Here is a 13,494-nt window from a genome sequence, read left to right as displayed (position 1 = left end):
GTGCAGGGTCCCGAGGTCTTGAGCCATCTTACTCTGTTTTCCAAGGCCATGAGCAAGGACCTGAATCATGAGCGGAGCACGTGGCACATGAAGTGGCATCCCTAAAGGATGTTGGAGCTTGTAAGTGGAGGAGTAGCTTCTTACGTCACCATGCTAGTCCCAGCTGTCTGTTTCTTCTTGCATGGCTTTGGTATATTGTCTTTCAAGGAATTAGCCCATTTTATCTAGATGAATTTTTTAGCATAGATTGTTCATAGTATTCTTTTATGGTAATATTAATGTCTGTAGGTGTTTAGTAATGTGCCTTTTTCATTTCTGCTGGTAGTAATCTGTGTATGTTTTCTTTATTATTATTTTTAAAGATTTATTTATTTTTATTACAAAGTCAGATATACAGAGAGGAGAAGAGATAGAGAGGAAGATCTTCCATCCGATGAGTCACTCCCCAAGTGAGTGCAACGGCCTGTGCTATGCCGATCTGAAGCCAGGAACCAGGAACCTCTTCCAGGTCTCCTACGCGGGTGCAGGGTCCCAAAGTCCCAAAGCTTTGGGCCATCCTCGACTGGTTTCCCAGGCCACAAGCAGGGAGCTGAATGGGAAGTGGAGCTGCTGGGATTAGAACCGGCACCCATATGGGATCCCGGGGCGTTCAAGGTGAGTACTTTAGCTGCTAGGTCATGCCGCCGGGCCCTCTTTATTATTTTTTTTTAATTAGCCTGGCTAGAAGTTTATTTTCATTGATTTTTATGAAAGCCAGGCTTAGTTGTATTGGTTTTTCTACTTACCTACTATTTTCAATTTGATTAATTTGTGTTCTAGTTTTGGTTTCTTCTTCTTCTTTAGATTTTTTTTCTTTTTGTTTTTTAAGAATAATTTCCTAAGGTGAAACATTAGGTGATCCACTTCGGGTCTCTCCTCTTTGCTAGTATATGCATTCAGCTGTGTAAATTTCCCTCTAACACTGCTTTTGGTGAAGCTAACACATTTCGATGTTTTGTTTTTATTAATATGTAGCTTACATATTTACAAGTTTTTTCTTGACACTTTTCTTTGATCTATAATTATTTGAAAGTATGTTATTAAATTGTTATGTATTTTGCATTTGTCTTTTGTCTTTGATTTCTAGTTTAATTTCCTTGTCTCCTGAGAGAAGACATTGTATGATTTTTTTTAAAATTTTGGTTTTGCTAAGGTGCGTTTTATGGCCCGAATGTAATCAGTTTTGATGAATGTTCCATGCGCGCTTATGAAGACCACAGATTCTGTTGGTGGATGAAATAGTCTATAGATGTCATTTATGTCCAGCTGAGTAATGGTGTTGTTCAAGCCAGCTAAGTCCTTATTGATTTTCTGATGGATCTGTCCATTTCTGAAGGAAGGTGTTGAAGTTATCACTTACAGTAGTGGATTTATCTCCTTTTTCCATGCAGTTCTATCCTCACATAGTCTGATGATCTGTTGTTAGGCCACACATCTTTCAGGTCTTATGTCCTGTTGGAGAACTGAACTCTAAGTAGTCTGGATGTTTATGTCTCCCCACACTTCATATGTGAAAATACCACCCCGAGCATGATGGTATTAGGACCTTTGAGGAGTGATTAGGTGTTGAGTGTATGGTCTGAAATAGGGGATAAGTGCTTTTATTAGAGACACATTACATGAGACCCCGTCTCATATCAGAATGCCCGAGTTAAGAGTCCCAGCTATGCACCTGATTCCAGCTTCCTGTTCTGTGCTACCTGGAGTCAGCAGGTGACGGCTGACATAGTTGACCCTCTGCTACCATCATGGGAGACCCACTTGTGTTCTGGGCTCGTGGCTTCAGCCTGGCCCTGGTTATTGGAGACATTTGGAAAGTGACCCACTAGATGGGAGATATTCCCTCTCTCTGTGTCTTCCAAAGTAAACAAACAATATTTTAAAAGATTAAAAATATTTTTTCTCTATAAAGAAGACATCAAAAAGATTCCTTGACTCTTTTGCCAGGCAAAGTAAAAGGAATAGGTAACTGCTTAAGAAGACATGACTCTCACCGGATACAAAATTTGCTTGCATTTTGACTTTTGAATTTCTCTGTCACTAGTAATGTGAGAAATAAATATTTGTCCTCTATAAACCACCTCGTCCCCGCTATTTTGCTGAAGCAATCTGCATAGACTAAGACATCCCATCTAGCAAATGAAAATTACCCCAGTAGTTCCTGCTCTGTTTGAAATGATAGCTCTGTCTACTTTATGGTATGCTTTTCTGAATTCCTGTTCCTTTGTTTTGTTTTTGAATTGAAAAAAACTTTTCAATTTATTAATTATTATTTTTAAAGATTTCTTTGCTTATTTCTCTTTTTGGGAGGCAGAATGGTAGAGAGAAGGTCAGGGCTGGGGTGGAGAGGTGGAGTCAGTTGCAGAGAGAGAAAGATGTTCCATTTGCTGGTTCACTCCCCCGATGGCATCAGTGGCTGAGGCTTGTTCAGGCTGAAACCAGAAAACAGGAACTCCATCTGAGTTTCCTAATTGAGTGGCAGGGGTCCAAGTACTTGGGTCATCTTCTACTAATGTCCAGGTGTATTATCAAAGAGCTGGATTGGAAAGAGTAGCTGAACTTGAACCAGCGATCTGAAATGGAATGTGAGTCTTGAAAGTGGTTGCTTAACCCAGCTGCACCGCAACACTGGCCCCTAAAGATTAACTCTAAGGTCACAATAAAATTGAGAGGAAGATGCCGAGATTCCCCATTGTATTCCTTGCGTGAACGTGCAGGGCCTTCTGAATGATCAACATCTCCTACCAGAGCAATAGCTTTGTTACAAATGGTGATTCCTCATCAACGCAACAGGATTACCTGAAGTCCATAGTTTCCACACAGTTGGTGTTGCTATGAGGCTATGAGTCTGGACAAATGTATGTGTAATTATAGTTTCATGTAGAGTGCTTTTATGGCTCCAGCAATTCTCTTTGCTCAACCTTGTCATTTCTTTTCCCCCCACAACACCTGGCAACTGATGATCTTCTACTGTGTTCATAGTTTTTCCATTTCCAGACTGTCTTATTGTTGGAAAAGTCAGATTGACTCATTTCCACACAGTAATATGCAAAGTTCCTCCATGCTTTTGCAAGGCTTGATCATTCATTTTTTAGTGCCAAATAATATTCTGTTGTCTGAGAGTGTCTGAGTTTATCCATCTGTGATGTGCTGAGACAACTTGGTTATATCCAATTTCTCACTTAGGAATAAAGCTAATATAAATATTTGTAGGCGGGGTTTTGTGGGGCGTAAGTGTTCAACTCATTTGGATGAGTCCCAGGGACCAGGATTGCGCGTCACTTTGGAGCAGTGTGTGTTTTTATGTTTGAAATGAGCTTTTGGGAGACCGTGCTCGGGGGTGTCTTCTTTCTTAGCCACTCGGGTGATTTCTCTCTGTTAGTTGGTGCATTTAGACCATTGATGTCCAAAGGGATTACTGGTATAGTTGGATTAATATTCAACATATTTTTGACTCTTTTGTATTTCTTACCCTTTTTCTTTGTTCCTAATTATGTTTTCTATTCATCTTTGCTTGTTGAAGTTTTTAATACTTTGTATAATTCATTTTTTAGCCTATCAGTTAAGCTTGTTTATTTTTTAGTGGTTGTCCTAGAGTTTGTAATATACAATGGAATTAATCCAAGTCCATTCTAAAAAAAAAAAAAGCCAGCAGCAATGTGATACTGTCATCTCTTGCATTGTTGCTGTATTGCTGGTTCTCATTTAACTTATGTAAATAGTCACATATACATGATATATGCATAAACATATATGCATAAACATATATAATCACATATACATTATATATGTATAAACAATAATACATTGTTGGTATTATTATTATTATTTTAAAGGTTTATTTATTTTGATTGGAAAGGCAGATACACAGAGGAGGATAGACAGAGAGGAAGATCTTCCATCTGCTGGTTCACTCCCCAAGCGGCCACAACAACCAGAGCTGAGCTGATCTGAAGCCAGGACCAGGAGCCTCTTTTGGATCTCCCAAATAGGTGCAGGGTCCCAAGGCTTTGGGCCATCCTCTACTACTTTCCCAGGCCACAGGCAGGGAGCTGGATGGGAAGCAGGGCAGCCGGGATTAGAACCAGCGTCCATATGGGATCCTGGTGTGTTCAAGGCGAGGACTTTAGCTACTAGGTTATCACACCAGGATCAGCATTATTATTTTGAATAAAATATTATCTATTCAATCAATTAAAAGCAAGAAAAATTAAGATCTTTTAACATTCCTATTTTTCTCTGATGCCATTTCCTTCCTTTATGTAGATTCAGGTTTCTGACCAGCTTTCTTTCCTTTAAAAAAAAAAAACTTTTAAAAGCATTTTTTAAACCTCGACACCATAAATGATATATATATTTAAAAAATCTCACAGTTAATGTCATATTGAATGGGGAAAGCCTGAAAGCTTTTCCTGTGAGACAAAAAGTATGAAAACCTGCTCTCACCATGCCACTCAATATAATAGTTCTAGTCAGGACAAATAGGCAGGAAAAAGAAATTAAAAGCATGTAAATCAGAAAATAAAACATAAAATGATCTGTTGGTGTCTGATGACATGATCTCTTAAGTAGATAATGCTGAAGACTACAAAACCCTAGAAAAATACAGTGAAGTTCTAAATCACAAAGCTAGCATATAGAAATCAAAGCATTTTGAGCAAGCTGTCTGAAAATGAAATTAAGAAAGCGACCCTATGCATTATAGTTTCAATAAGAGTAAATTGTTTAGGGATAAACTTAAGCAAGAATAAACTTGCATGCTCAGAAGTACAAATCATTGATGAATGGACACTGAAGAAGATACACAGTGCAAAGGCACCTTATGTTTGTGGATTAGAAAAATAAGCACTGTTACAATGTCAGCATTTCCCAAAGCTACCTACAGAGTCAGTGTAATCCCTGCCAAAATCATATGTAAATTCTGTTAAGATATAGAGCAAAGAAACCTGAAGTTTACAGGATATCACACCTGTACACACTCAGAGAGAGCCAAAGAGCCAAAGAAATCCTGAGAAAGAAGCACAAAACACTAAATTTGCTCTTTTCAGACTCTTCCACAAAACCATGGTAACAGAAACAGCATGGTACTGTCATAAAAATAGGCTCGTAGACCAGTGCACCGGAATGGAAAGCTCTTCCATGGGTATGGGGAAAGGAAACGGGCTTGTGCCAAACTCAGACTCCGTTAGGGAAGAAGTGTGGCATGATGGATTTTGAGTAGGAGGCCAATATTCTATTGCCATTGTCCACTGGAATTGACAAGAATCAGAGAGTGTGGAACTCAACTGATGGATGTAGAAGGTTTGAAACAGCCGTGGTAAATCCAGCAGAATCAAAATAGCATTAAAAGAAGAAGGCTGGTTAGAGAGCACTGATGTGCTGTTGAAGTTATAAAATGTTGTCCAGATGATCTGATCCACGCAGTCTTGAGATAATGACCAGCATCCATCTGGAGGAATCAGTCATTAAAACTTCTGTTGCTAGTCAGGAGAAAATTTAGGGAAAGTAGGGTTTTTCCGAGTGCTCATAAACTTCCATCCTGTTTGTTCAGTTAGGGGGAGTTAGACAAAACTAATCTTAATGCATGAAATTTACTTATTCTTACTATTTTTCTTAACTTCTTAGTTTACTAAAGATTCCTGAGAACTCCAAGCACAGTTTGGTGGGAGGTCTAACAAACGACCTTGTTATTGAACTTCATGTGCACATAATAAAGTTTCAGATACATGGTTTCCATCTGAACTGGTGTCATCACCATGACTCCGGAGTTGCTTACCAAATGATCACTGTAAAGCATAATTAAATGCCCCTTTCATGATACAAACCCTACTGTTTCGGTGAAGGAGGTGGTAGTGAAGGCATATCTGCCCAGTGGAGAATTCCGCTCTCTAGAAATTACTATAGAGGTAGGTCTTTGCATAACATTAAGACACTGCTTGGAAGACTCCATTCTATATCAGGGTCTCTGGGTTCAAGTCCTGGCTCCACTTCTGACTGTGGCTTCCTGCTAATGCCTCCCTGGAACACAGCAGGTGAATGGCTCAAGTATTTGGATCTCTAACACCCATGTAGGAGACAAGATTGAGTTCTGGGCTCCTGATTTTGGCATGGCCTCTCTCTGACTTTTGTAGGCATTTGGGAAATGAATTTCCAGATGACAGATGTTTCAAATAAAATGAAATAAATTTCTTAATGGAAGTTTTTCTTTTTAAGGAAAGAACGTGAGGAATATTTCAGAATTGTTTCCTTGGACTGTTGAAAATCAAACTGAATCAAAGGCCTTTTCCTGTTTGGAACTGTGAAATCTATACCTTGATCTTATCATTATAAACTTCCTGCCATGCTTCTTGGGTGGGAGATGGGTTATAGTTACAGAAATTACAGATGGAGATCCTTCCATTTGTTATATTTTTAAATGTATTTGGATTTGGGAAACATTTAGAATTCTAAGTAACAAATTTTTGGAGATTCGTTTATTTGTTTGAAAAATGAAAGTTACAGAGAACGAGAGGGAGAGGCTAAATGAAAGGGGTCTTCCATCTGTTGCTTTATACCTCAAATAGGCGTAATATCCAGGGTTGGGACAGGCTGAAGCCAGCACCAGGTGCTTCATCCAGCTCTCCTGGGTGGGTGGCAGGGCCTGAGCACTTGGGCCATCCTCTGTTGTTTTCCCAGACCGTTAGCAGGGAGCTGGATTGAAAGTGGAGCAGACAGGACCTACACCAGTGCCTATACGGAATGCTGGTGCCGCAGGTGAAGGCTTTACTCAATATGGCACGCTGCTGGCCCCATAAGACCTTTTCTAACAACCACAACAGAAGTGCCAATCATTTGCTGAAGAAATCTTACAGACTTTTGTGGTGGCACAAAGATGAAGCTTCGTCGACGTAGGCGCATTTCCTCTTCTGACTGTTGTCTCACTCAGGTGTGCTGTGTTCCTCTCAGGGAACAACGGCAGCTCTGTGCGGTTGTTCCAGGTGAAAGCAGCTGGGATGACTCCTGCGGGCAGCAGTCAGGGAGTATACAGTGGAATTAACATCGAAGAATTGAAAATACTCAGTGCTTGTTTTTCAGACATGTTTACAGAGTGATCCTGCTTATGCTAGACAGATGTTTTTTTGGCACAGAGTGAATACACATTAAGAAATATAAACATGTCTCTGAGTTACTCAATAAACCCATGAGAAAATAAGTTTTTCAGGAGAACCAAGTAAAATAAGTAGAAAAAGACTCAGTGTATTTGCTATTTGTTAAACCTTAAACTTGCATGCGTATTACCTCTAAGTCTATAAGTGATGTCTTTAGATTCTTGACATTCAGGGTTCATCTAATAGAAGCCATTTCGAGATGCTAGAGTGAGCTCAGATGTGATAGAAATGAAATAAATGAACCAACCAGTACATGCATGCACTTGCACAGACACACAGAAACTCTGCCCTTTAAAATAATTTATTTATTTTTATTGGAAAGTCAGATATACAGAGTGAAGGAGAGACAGAAAGATCTTCCATCTGCTGTTTCCCTCCGCAAGTGGCCACAATGACCGGAGCTGAGCCGATGCAAAGCCAGGAGCCAGGAACCAGGAGTTTCCTCTGGGTCTTCCGTGCAGGTTACAGGGTTCCAAGAACCATCCTCTTGCTTTCCCAGGCCACAAGCAGAGAGCTGGATGGGATGTGAAGCAGCCGGGACACGAACTGGCAACCATATGGGATCCTGGTGCTTGCAAGGCGAGAATTTAGCCACTGAGCCATTATGCAGCCCCCATTAAAAAAAAAGATTTATTTATTTTTATTGGAAAGGCTGACTTACAGAGAGAAAGGACATGAAACTCTTAGCAGACCAGGAGCTCTGGAAAAATTCTGTAAAGGTGGAAACTCAGTATGGCAGAAGAAACCACAGTACTGCGTATTTTGGGGACCATGTGAATCAAGAATGAGCCAGGCAGAAACGGGGTGTGGGAGCTGAAAGCAGAAAGAGGCTCAGGGACAAGTGACAAGGTGATCAATGGGGAGAAGCAAACCTATGTCTTTGTGTCAAGTGACAGCGATGGCGCACCCCCTCGCACAGTGTGGACACTGGGAGTATGGCTGCTCCATTTCAGAGGCAGGGTCTTAGCTGGTGGGTGATAACTCTGAGCACTTGCAGCGTCAGCCCCAGAAGCAGGGCACCGAGGGTATACTGTTCCTCACCAGCTCTTGCAGTAACAATAGTAAGAGCTCTCACCTACTCTTCCCCTCCAAGAGCACCGCATGGCAGAAAGACTCAGCCATAAAGATGATTTACAATCTGAAGTCATCAGTCATTTAAATGCATCCAACAACATGCAAAGAACAACCATGCAAACCGGGGGAAGGCTGTGCACCTCGGAACGTAGAATCAATAGAGAATCTGTAAGGGTTCCACCCACAGAGGTCTCGGTCAGAATATGAGGCTGCTGCATAGTGAGCTCTGGCTAGAAAGGATGCTGGAAAATCAATTAAAATATCAGTGGCAGGGCCCAGTGTGATAGCTTAGAGGTAAAGTCCTTGCCTTGCATGCGCCAGTATCCCACATAGGCGCTGGTTCTAATCCTGGTAGCTCTGCTTCCCATCCAGCTCCCTGCATGTGGCCTGGGAAAGCAGTAGAGGACAGTCTCAATCAGTTTGCTCAAGAAAAGTTGTTTCCATTTCTTCATCTCCATTTCCTCCCATTCATTATGTCATGAACTCCACCAAAACCCAGCCAGTGCTCTAGCTTGCAAAATCTAAATATAAGTCACCCATGTCAGGCCCTGGAATCTATAAAACCTGGCCCTGATTTCCTCTCTGAGACACTACGGGGACTCTGTCAATGTCGTGGGCTGCAGGAAGCCTGGCCACTGGCTTCTGGGGGTCCGATGAGGAATATGACAGTTGGTGGTGCACTCTAACCAAGGGTTTTTATATATCATCGCTCACCTCAGAGGAAACAATACCAACAATGTGACTGGTTGGAGGCAACAGAATCTCTAAGGGTTCCACACAAGACTGGGAGCCAAGTTTCGCCAGGGGAAGCCTTTCACTTCCAAGAACAGTCAGAAGCAGAACTCCAAGGTTTCCTGGTTAAAAAAAAGAAAGAAAAAGAAGGGTAACTCCCCACATGGCTTATGTGATCAGAAAAATCTCAAGTGTGCAAGTAATGCTAAGAAGAAACTTCATGTAGCCTTGGATGGGAAGATGACAGTGAAGATAACGCAGTGGAGCCCCAGGCGGGGAACAGTAGCCTGCAACCTTGCAATGCAAGTCCCTGGGATGGGCCCAAGAGGGTAACAGCTGTAGTCTTTCAATCCGACCCAAAGCCAATTTCAACACTGCTTCTTCACTTCCATTTTAAAGCTAATAAAAAGATCTCAAAATTGCTTTTCAAAAATCTTGTGGAGCAGGATAAAAATCCCATTATATCCACGATATTGGGTAACCATGCTATCCTAATTGATGTCATCTGAAGTATGATATTAAGATTTATTGGTACGATGCCTTAAAATGATTTTCCATTTACAAACAGCAGGGTGAGGATCCTGAGCAAGCCAATCTTTTTTTTTTTTTTGCTTACACTTCTGCAAAATGGGGATAATTATGTTTGTTGCACAGTAGTGTCCTTCTACTGAAATTACCATGTTCCAGCTCTAAGAGGTCACTTTTATTACATAATTGTGTCTGCTTTGTACTGCTGCATAAATGTCAATGCATCACTCTAGTGATGAAAAAGAAAATCAAAAACCTTCTAGAAATTGATGTTACTGTTTGACCCATGTAGCGCTGAAGAAATGATAATGAAAACAAGAACATCATTGCCCACGAGATGTAGCAAGAAGAGTGTTGAAAGGGACATTTACAACCTCAGGTGCTTACAAGCAATCAAAAAGTCTCTAATGCATGATCAACCAGTTAATGAATCACAGGAACTTATTGAAAAAGATACAAATGACGAGGAAGTGGGAAAAGGTAAAATTCACAGCAAAATTACCAAAAAACTGCAAATTGAAACAAGAAAGAGCCATTCCTTAAGAAGATGAGCGAAACAACTCCTCAGCCGTATTAACATTGAGCGTCACCAGGGGACAGCCATTTAAAATTAGAGAGGAAAGAGAAATGGTTCCAATTTTTGCTCTTTCCATGGGTCAGGATATTGTTGGCAGGGTCAGTAGTAGGGATTCTAAGGTTTTGTTGCCTGGGTGTACTTAAAGGTTTCATTGGGAGTCTACTCTCATTCCTCAGTAGAGAAGCCTTCTGTTTGTTTTCTTTGATTCCTGGTAGTCTGATCATTAGATCCTTTGTTTGGAGGGTTACATGTGTGTTTGTTCTTTTTTTATATAATAATTCTGATTGTATTAAGGAGAAAGTCATGCTCTACTTAAATCATCTCCCATCCAAACGCATGTTGCAATCTCTCTGTTAGCATGGTTTTCACATTTCACAATTCACTGGGAAACAAGTCAGTATTTCGCAGTGGGAATGGATGAAGGCAGAGTTGAGTGCAGTTCGATCTGTCTCCTTCTGAGGTCAGGTGGCTCTTTAGCATAGCTGCTCCCAGCATGAGAGCTCCCAACTCCTATGCTGGGATGCTGAACTAATGATGAATTATGGAAAAACAATCAAGCAGCCTTACCACAAGTTTGAAATTTTAGATTGTTTTCTTTCATTCAATATCTTCCTTTCCTGCAGAAAATGGTGAAAACCAACTTGGATAATGTTCTTAAGCCCAATAGGGTTCTTTCTGTGTTAGAAAAATTGAAACTTTAGAGCTTCTAATTCTTGCATTCCTTCAGATTTCTTCTTCTTTTTTTAATTAATATCTATATTTTATTAATTACATTACACTATGTGACACAGTTTCATAGGCTCTGGGGATGCCCCAACCCCTCCCCGTACCCTCCTCCCATGGTGGATTCCTCCACCTTGTTGCTGCATTACATTTTTCTAGCTTCACTCTCTTCACTGTCTGCCACGATCTTTCTAAAGCATGCTAGAAAACTTGTGAATGACCTTCAAAAGCAATCCCATCACCCAAGATGACTGGTACCCTGGTGTCCCAGAAACCCTGTCTGGGTAAGGACAAATTCCCAACCCCTCAGGCTTCCTCAAAGCCTTTTATCAGAACTGCAATCATTCTTCCCAGGCAGCAGGTGGAAACTGGGCTGATGGATGTGCATTCAAGCACATGAGCTGGGGGTAAGCTTCCTGGCAGGTGATATTCACGAACAAAACATGTCCACCACGGAGAAACAAACAAAAAAAATAGCACCCATGCAAATAGAGTTAGTGCTCTCCAAGTTTTTCCCCATGGTCTCAGGGTGAAAATCACTTTCTCATTGGTATTGGTTGCTCTATGCCTCCACCCTGCTTTTCTTGCAAGCTGCTGGATTACATTGCTACCTTGAGCATGGGCGTGACTGTTGAACTTTTTCTCCCTCTGAGATTCCTCTCTGATGCTCTGCAGAAATGGGAAACTTTGGAGCCAAACAATGAGTCCTCAGGCAAGTAGCCCCCGTGACCTCAGCTCCCCAGATGGTAAAGAAGGCTGCCCTCGGTTTCTGAGAACTGTCTGCATTTGGCAGCCCTGCGCTTCCCTAGAACTCGCTGCTACATAGCCAGCAGCTGGAGGTCTCCAGACACTCGCACTTAAAAGCCACCACGGCCGAGGGTCAAGCCCAGGAGCGGCAGTGCAGCGCCCCTAGGGCGCACAGACTCCACCTGCACTACGTGCGGCGTTGCGTGCGACTCACCCGCACCTGCCCCTGTGTGCATGCAGTGGGGCTTCGACAGCAGTCAGTGTACTGCACCTGGGCACCCCGGGGTGCCTCTCAGAGAGCTCCGGGAGCCTGCGGGGCTTGGAATGTCCAGAAATCCAATAAAGCTTGGTGAGTGTGGGGTCTGCGGTGGGCCTGGGGATTTCCAGGGCTGACTTGCCTGTGCAAGAACCTGCCCTGCTGGTGATTTTGGGTAGGTAGGTGTGCCCTAAAAATCTGGGTTTCCAGGCATTTGACAAATGATTGAGACGATAGTTCTGAAAGGCTTGGCTCCTGGAACTGCAAAGGACTTTAGTACAGTTACTGTTCGAAGAGTGGTCCGCAGATCCACAGTATCTCTGTTCCCTGGAGGCTGTATACAAATGCACATTACCAGGCCCACCTCATACTTGCAGAACCCTAATCTCCTGGGATGTGTGTTCTAACAAGGCTGAGTGGAGAGGGGTCCTGACGCTGCTGAAGTTTGAGAATCAGCATATTAGAGGTTTTCTCTAGGCTGCCACGTAGACTCCAACCTCAATGCAGTTATTGCCAAAAAAAGCAGTAACAGGTGTGTACACACGCAGCCACAGGGCATTGACTGCAGGGACTCCCTACAGAATAAGCCCCTTGAAGTGCTCTGGGATTGTGAGTTGCTCTTGTGGCTGAAGCTGAAAACTGCAGTCTTTGAGATTCCCTCCAAATAGCACTCCAGACTTTAACAAGCATTTTGGAGTCTGCCTGTGTTCGAGGCGGTTGGGTAAGGTTGTGTCGGAGCACTGAAGGTTTCCAGCCTCTCACTGTTCCGCTCCGGCAGGGTAGCATCTCTTTAACCCAGATCTTTGTATAGCTTGCTGTAGTGCTCCATACTTCCCATGCAGTTTGGTTTTTGGTGCTCAAGTGTTATTTCTAGAGTTAACTGTTTGGGTTTTGCTGTAAATACAGAGTTCCAGTTTAGATATTTTGAGAGAGATACATTCACTGTATGTGTTGAGCAAAAATCCCTCAAAATTTATAACAGGTGTATGTTTCACAAAATGAGAGAGTGTGTGAGCAAGCGAGTTAGAGCTTTCATGTGCTGGTTCACTCTGCAAATGCTTACAGCGGTTCCATGTGGTTCAGCCTGAAGCTGGGAGCTGGGAACTCCATCTGGGCTTCCTACAAGGGTGGTGGGGGCCTGTCTGTTGCCTCCTAGGGAGCATGTTAGAAGGAAGCTGGAATCAGGCAAAGAGCTAGGATTTCAACCCAGGGACTCTAATACAGAATGTGGGCATCTCAAAGTGACTTAATATTTCTGCGGCAAATGCCCTTCCCTCAGCCATAATATTTAAAGTACTACAACGTATGGGTGGAATAAAAGAGAATCATGAAAGTTGATGGAAAAGATAGCTCCCATTCCTTCAGATGAGCAGGCTCTTCTTTGCTGATAAGAACCTGACACATGAAATATTGAATGGTGAGATTACCATGAATCATTTGCTGCCAGGTGTGTTCTCTTGATGGCTTAACTTGAATATGAAGTCCAGATTTGTAAGTGACTTATTTGGAGCAGAGTTTCTCTCTCCAGAGAATGGGTAGATTCAAGAGGTACTATTTTCCTTTAAAGACTTGCTTATTTTCATTTGAAAGGCAGATGTATGGGGAGGGGGAGAGAGAGAGAGAGAGCTTTCATCCTCTGGTTCAGTCCCCCAGTGGTCACAATGATCAAA

General features: G+C 42.2%; 1 protein-coding gene across 1 annotated transcript in view; it reads left to right on the top strand.

The window, feature by feature from the left end:
* The first annotated feature begins 11,556 nt into the window (after nucleotides 1–11,556).
* Nucleotides 11,557–13,494, top strand: part of COL6A5 (collagen type VI alpha 5 chain) — a 91,249-nt gene continuing 89,311 nt past the window's right edge. Inside the window, exon 1 of the mRNA XM_058657093.1 lies at nucleotides 11,557–11,917. Within this exon, the coding sequence (XP_058513076.1) occupies nucleotides 11,803–11,917 (115 nt within the window). The 5' untranslated portion in view covers nucleotides 11,557–11,802. The remainder of the gene's footprint in view (nucleotides 11,918–13,494) is intronic.

Source organism: Ochotona princeps, chromosome 30 (genome assembly GCF_030435755.1).
Source record: "Ochotona princeps isolate mOchPri1 chromosome 30, mOchPri1.hap1, whole genome shotgun sequence".
NCBI classification, from domain to species: domain Eukaryota; kingdom Metazoa; phylum Chordata; class Mammalia; order Lagomorpha; family Ochotonidae; genus Ochotona; species Ochotona princeps.
The sequence above is the reverse complement of the archived record's forward strand: the minus strand, read 5'-3'. Positions and strand labels throughout refer to the sequence as shown.